At 32.1% G+C, this 6,994-nt stretch overlaps 1 protein-coding gene across 1 annotated transcript; it reads left to right on the forward strand.

The window, feature by feature from the left end:
- Positions 1-621: 621 nt before the first annotated feature.
- fu (STKc_STK36 domain-containing protein fused) lies at positions 622-3,991 on the forward strand. Its single transcript, XM_088205887.1, has 11 exons — positions 622-792; positions 862-1,121; positions 1,191-1,359; positions 1,424-1,579; positions 1,649-1,836; positions 1,901-2,745; positions 2,808-2,914; positions 2,982-3,113; positions 3,177-3,271; positions 3,333-3,493; positions 3,562-3,991. The coding sequence occupies exons 1-11, from the start codon at positions 682-684 to the stop codon at positions 3,927-3,929; spliced, it is 2,592 nt and encodes an 863-aa protein (XP_088062013.1). The 5' UTR covers positions 622-681; the 3' UTR covers positions 3,930-3,991.
- The last annotated feature ends 3,003 nt before the right edge of the window (positions 3,992-6,994 follow it).

Here is a 6,994-nt window from a genome sequence, read left to right on the forward strand (position 1 = left end):
CAAGATGTCTGAGGAAGTTTTGCAAACAATTTACAAAAACAAGATAAGTCATACATGTTTTTTATAATATAACATATTAATGAAAGTTTATTTAAAACGAGACTATGAATCTTAGATAGTAAGTTGGAGGTGTCTGTAAGAATGCGGGAGTGCTACTCAACGGCTGCTAGGTCCATAGGCACCGCTCGTGGGACTTAGGACGCGCGTGTTATACATAAATCACTACAGTAAGTAAGTCGCTATTTTTAAATAAAAAACGATTTCATAAGTATCTGTGTATTTTTAAACTTTTTAAATACTTACCGTTAGAAATAATTGTTAAAATTCTAAAGAAAAATCACCATATTAGAATGCACAATAATTATAAAATATAAAAAATACATAAATGGTAATAACTGTGGTGCAAAAATTAAACCATTTGTCACCTCTAAATAATGTATTGCACTCGTCGCAATGAACGGTTAAAAAATAATTACATAGTCTCGTTCACAAGTAGCTATTTTTATTCATTCGTGTAATATTGTTAAGTAGTGTGGAGTGCGAAGAAAATATGCGTACAGTGCTTATTCGGAACGGCTGCGCTTCAAATAATATTCACAGTGCGCTTTTACGGAACGGGCTGTCAGTAGAAGCGTCGCTGTCAAAAAACAACAAAAACAAACTCATCGATGAGATAAAAAGATGGAGAAGTACAATATTATATCGTTTATTGGCGAAGGATCTTTTGGCAGAGTTTTTAAAGTGGTCAACAAAGAAACAAACGGAACTTTCGCATTAAAAGTCATAAGAAAAGTAAGTTGTGCTATTTGTTTGTACATTTTTAGGCTATGTTGTCATTCATAATGTATTTAAAACTTTCAGAAAGGACGCTCTTCTAAAGATTTGAAGAACTTGATGCAAGAATGTGACATACAACAGAAACTGAGACATCCAAACATAATCAAGATGATCGAAAGCTTTAATACAGATTCGGAGCTTGTTGTCGTTACTGAGTTTGCCGAGAAAGAATTACACGGTGTTTTGGCTCGAGAAGGCTGTTTCAACGAATCCAAGGCACAAGTTTTAACGTGGGATTTAGTTTCTGCCCTCTATTATTTACATTCACATAGAGTTTTACACAGGTTAGATTAATTTCAAATAAAATTCATGTAATATTTACAAATTTATTTATGTAATAAATTATATTTTAGAGACTTAAAACCTCAGAATGTATTGATAGATTCTAACGGTCGTGCTAAATTGTGCGATTTTGGTTTAGCGCGTAATATGACTACCGGAACACACGTTTTGACGTCAATCAAAGGTACACCTTTATATATGGCTCCAGAATTGATCAACGAGAAACCATACGATCACCAAGTAAGATAAAGTTTTATTTGAGATTGTTCCATATGTTTTGAATGTATTATTTGTATTGATTTAGGCTGATTTATGGTCTCTTGGATGCATAGTATATGAAATGATGGCTGGTCAACCTCCGTTCTTCACTACTTCAATTGTTCAATTAGTCCGTCTTATAAGACAATGCCCTGTTCAATGGCCGAGCTCGACTTCTCCTGTAGCAATTTTGTTTTTACAGGTACAATATTTATTTATATTTTTAATTATAATATGAATAAAATGATTATATCGATTTTTTTGAACATAGGGATTGCTACATAAGGATCCTTCACTTAGATCTAGTTGGCCAGAAATACTCGTCCAACCATTCGTAGCGGGACACATATTGATATTACCCGAAAACTCAGGCATTGATTCACCTTTCACATTGCCATTAACTAAAAGTCAAATGGCTGCTAAACAGCTTCAAAAAGATCGACTGAATAGTATTCAAAAGTAAGAATAGTTATATTTATATATTACACTTTTATTGTAATATGATTAATGTTGTTCTTTTAAGATCTATGCCTCAAGCGGTTAAAATGTTTGAAAGACAAGAGCAAATAAGAAACAGGCTAAAAAATCCTGTCAGTTTCGCCGAAGGAGCTCTAGTATCAGATGATGATAGTATCAGAGTTTTGAGTGCCATAAGTGTGAGAGATAGTCTTCGAACTGACGATGACGAACTTCAACCAATCACTGTAGCTCATGCAGATTTTTTGACTCATGAATACAAAGTACTCAATCAAGACAATCTGATAATCAGTAATTTGAATTCAAACATAGCGGAATTGACAATTCAACCAAGAACTTTGCCTCAAAATCAGATTGACAATAAAAGCGATGAGAATAAATTAACCCAAGATGATGACAAATCTAATAACAATTCTAATTTAAATATAAGAAAGCTCAGTCAGAATTTAGATAATTTTTCTATTCGTCTAAAGGCAAGTTCTAAATCAAACGATACCGAGATTGCTGCTAAAAATGAAGATAGTGGCTTGTCAATGTCGAATAAATCACAAATAGACACTATTTTAAGTAAAAGTGTACCACCGACGTTTAAGCAAAAGATTTTGCAATTCTCGAAAGAAAAATTTGGTTCTGGCAGTGGCAATAAACTAACAAGGAGTTTGAAGAAATCACTCCATTTGACTAAAAATCTGGAGCGGAGTAAAGGATGTAAAGAGAGGCGAATGAGCGAGCCTGTTGCGTTGAATGTTTCAAGTGTAGATGATAAAACTGAGGATGAAAAAACAGAAGAAGAAGAAGAGATGGAAGAAAAGCATATCAGTGAAATCCCAGAGATATCTGAGAATTTAAAATTAGATGATACAAACAGTTGTGATGGTCAAACATTTTTTGGTAAGAATAGTTTATCTATTGCAAATGTTTACAATGCTTTTAATATTTTATTTATGATATAGATGACGATTGTAACCCAATAGAAAAGGACGAGTGGCTAGCATTTATGAGATCAAATATGAACGAAATAATGGAAGGAGATGTAGAATCATTAACTCAACAAAATATAGTAAATCATTAATAATTAAACATATAGTAATTTATAAGAATTTATTTTATTATTATTCTTTTTTTAGGTTAGTATGATTGTTAGTATTGCTAGACACCCTGGTGCTGGAACCGAAGTTCGTGGCTCTCTCGCTGCTTTATTATCATTACCGATGGTGGCACCCCATGTATCTCGGCATTCTATCAATGAAATATTAAAAGTAAATAGAAATTTAATAAATAATTCTAATTACTTGTATATGATAACATATTTTTAACTTCAGGTCTATTTAGAAGTGAAGTTAGTACCGAATTTAATTTATGCAGCACGCTTATTAGTACGCCAGAGTTCATCTGAATCGGGAGAAGAAAAATCAAAGTATATATTAAATTCACGTAAATAATTTCTATACTATATTAACTTAAATATATATTCATAGTTCTGTTGCTGGATTATCCAATGAAGAAATGGTAGCTTTGTGTCGTCTAGTGGAATTAACAGTACAATTGTGCTTGAGAGGCGTTGGATTTGTTCAACAGTTGTGCGATGCTGTTGCAATTCTAAACATGGCTCCACTTGTAGCACAGTTTCTATCAATTGGTAATTAAATAATGATATATGTATATATGTATATCACTTTTTTGTGGTATTAAAATGTTCATTTTTAGGTGATAAATCTATACGGATCATCATGAACACTGTAACGTTGATGATAGTTATTTTACATGATCTGCCAGAGAACGCTGAACTCGTAGAATCCATATTATTCGAAGATAATTGCGTCGATATATGCATTTTACTTTTTCATCCAAGCGATATATTAAAGATTCGCATGTGTGTTCTTGTGAATCTTTTGGCGCGTTATTGCTGTAGTTCGCTCTGCGGGTATTTGAGCGGAGTTTGGAATACGAAGCAACGGGAGAACTTGGAGGCTTTGCAACATCATAATAATCCGACTTTGAGCCGAGCTGCCAAGAGCGCCACAAAGAGTTTATCTAAATTTCCGTTTTATAAACAAACAAATCCTAAATCGTGAATATCAGTATTGTAACACATAATCTCGCATTTAATATGAATATTATATTATGATAAAACAAATTTGTTTACTATTTTTTTCCTTGAACAATTATTAATTTGATATAGCTAATCATTATTAAATGTCAATTTTGGAACATTTTACCTTGTTATTGATTTTTAATTAATATAATATACGTAATATTTATTTCAATTTTATTTAAATATATTATGTTGTTATATATGCAATATCTTGAATCAATATCCGATATGTTTGTCTCGTCATCGAAAATTACTTTATGAAGTTTGATTGTTTCGTAATCGAAATTGACTAGTCCCATAGATCTTCTAAGAAACAAAGTTGTTTTCTCATCAGCGTAAATAAACGATGGTGCATATCCAAGCTGCATTTATTAACGGTAGTTTCAAAGACATAAACATAGAAGATGGGTGCATATCTCAGCCTTACGGGTATCAAACACAGCATGCCCAGATTAATGATTTTTTAACCAATTTCAAATCTACCGTTATCTAATAAAATATGTATTTTGCAAATATTATCATTATTAAATAAAATCTGTAAAAGGCGATAACAAAGAGTCTCGTTCCGCTCTGAATCGACATTAGAGGACTGGAAAGGACGTTGAACTTCTCCTAATTCTCAAATGTATGTGAGCCAAAACACTATCATACTGAATTTACTTCTAACACTTCATCTAGAACTACTATTTTGCTTCCAAATTGAAATAAACTAGAGTTCAGCTAAACTCACACAATACTGAGTAAACCGAATCGATCAAGACGACTCTTAGAAGACTGAAAAGTAGCCGTTTTCCTTGGACCGTTCGATTGGTCCAGCTGAATCCCAAGAGTTCAACTCGACGTTCGATATTACATGGCACAGTACTATATATTTTATATAAATGAGTCCGTATTTGTAATTAAATATATTTTTTTACTAATTATTGTTAATTTATCGGTATACCTATGAGATAATAATAAAAATAATAATTTAATATTAATACGGAGAATATTTCAAAATAATCAATCAAATGAAAATTGTTATTTATTATTTTTTTATATATAATAAAATGTACAATTTTTAACGCAGTGTTTCAATATTCGCGATTCAATCCTCATATATCTTTGCAAGAACAACGTGTCTGCAACATCGTGGGACAATCGATTTTTGCAAGGATGGACTAGGATTGTAGCGACAAAATCAACATTCCATTCGATTCAGCACATGAAAATGATCACTACATCGCGATTGAAAGCGTTCGTGCAAAAAAGTAATGGCGGCAGGTAAATCATATTATTAATTACAAAAATCGAATATATACTTGCGAAATAATAATGAAAAATATATGTAATCTAAAAGTTAGCGCGCTGAACATTTTGGTAATTTTTTGTTGCATCTTTATTTTGATTCATAATGATTAAAGTAAGAGAGACAGTAAACTTGATTGTTACTGTATAAAACAAAATATTTATTTGTGCTATCTTTTTACAGAGAAACAATTTTTTAGTTGTAAATTCATACAAATCATATTTAGGGAAAAATCTCTCCGAGATATTTTTGCACGCACACTTAAGATATTCGTATTATATATTGAAGGCAAATTGCTAGTTTGTAGTATTGTACAGTTGCACATTCCACTATTTTTTAAAATATCGCATTTGTTATTTACTTTCAAAGCAGCAAATACTGTCTACAAAGCATTTCTTATGGTTTGGCTCAAGTAGTAGTCTTTTGTAAGTTTGACATGTCGACGTACACAATATTAAAAAATTATCTAATCAAGTCCAAAATGCACGTCTATACATTTAGTGTAAACAGTGCAACAACACAGGTGCCAATAATTGAACTTAGCCGATGTATATGTTAAAAAAGCTAAGGCTTACTGGTACATTTTAGCATATTTTCACTTTCTTTTTCAAGTTTACTGTCCGATGGAAATTTCTTTCATTGAACATTAGACTTATTCGTATTCAAAAATTATAATGATGCCAGGAGTTCTAAAATAAATTCGCGCCGAATTATACCAATCGCAGTTATTTTTAACGACAGCCCGGGTAGGAGAACCATTTTTCGCGCACAAAACCTCTATGTGAAACTTGGCCAGGTACCTGTGTAGTAGTTGTTCATGTACAGAAACTCATGCACTTTATGTAACTACAGATGAAAAGTGGTTTAACCTAGTATAAAACCTTATGGAAATACTTAATATCCCATTGAACAGTCATTGTGAAATTGGGTGAATTCTTAATATCAAACTAAATAGTCATTGTGAAAACAGTTATCCGAAGTGTTGAATGTCTACCGTTTTCTGAAACGACAAGGGATCTTATAATTAGTTTACTAAAGATACTAAAACTATATGTGAAACTTACCTAGACAGTACCTTAGCAAAACACAAGAGAGCTAAGAAAATACTGTATTCTACATTTTTTCTTTCTTCTTTGAATATATAAAGGCATTTTCAGTTAGGCAGTAAATGTAAAATTTAGTGAATTTAGATCAGTATATTTAAAAGAAATTCACAACATATTTTGTAAATTCAAAAAAAAGGAAGCAGTGTCGATGTATTAGATGTAAATATAATTAAAAACACTTGTGAAAAACTAGGAACTAAATAATGCAATTTTGTTCCTAGCATTTTTGTAATATTTTATTTTGGCTATTTGCTAACTCTAAACTTGATTTAACGAACTAAAAATGTCTCACTGAATACGACTGTTAATCGTATCGTTTTATGATCACAATTAAACGCACATTTGCGAGCGTCGGTCCGTCGTTGCGCAAACGTTTGCAAATTAGATTGGCAAATCGACAATTGCCGAAATATGTTCTCGTACCCATTTGCACGCAAAAACCTCGTTATAATGGCACTGGACACGTTGACGACGACCGATTTTGCAACGCGTTCGGGTTAGCAGGTCAAGACAATCTCAACACTGACCGTCAGGTGACAATATAAAGATGACATCCTATACCATCTAGGTATAATTGCAATCTTATGTTTTGTTCTGAACTATGAAAAACATTTTAATTGATCAAGTGAAATTCCATTTGGAAGTCTACCC

Source organism: Plectrocnemia conspersa, unplaced genomic scaffold (genome assembly GCF_051122295.1).
Source record: "Plectrocnemia conspersa isolate PC_06_02 unplaced genomic scaffold, ASM5112229v1 ptg000002l, whole genome shotgun sequence".
In the NCBI taxonomy this organism is placed as follows: Eukaryota; Metazoa; Arthropoda; class Insecta; order Trichoptera; family Polycentropodidae; genus Plectrocnemia; species Plectrocnemia conspersa.

Excerpts from the sequence above, each read along its gene's own strand:
- fu (XM_088205887.1), top strand. The coding sequence starts at position 682 with ATGGAGAAGTACAATATTATATCGTTTATTGGCGAAGGATCTTTTGGC. Across the intron at positions 2,915-2,981 it reads CATTAACTCAACAAAATATA|GTTAGTATGATTGTTAGTAT; the intron begins GTAAATCATTAA and ends TTCTTTTTTTAG. Across the intron at positions 3,494-3,561 it reads AGCACAGTTTCTATCAATTG|GTGATAAATCTATACGGATC; the intron begins GTAATTAAATAA and ends GTTCATTTTTAG.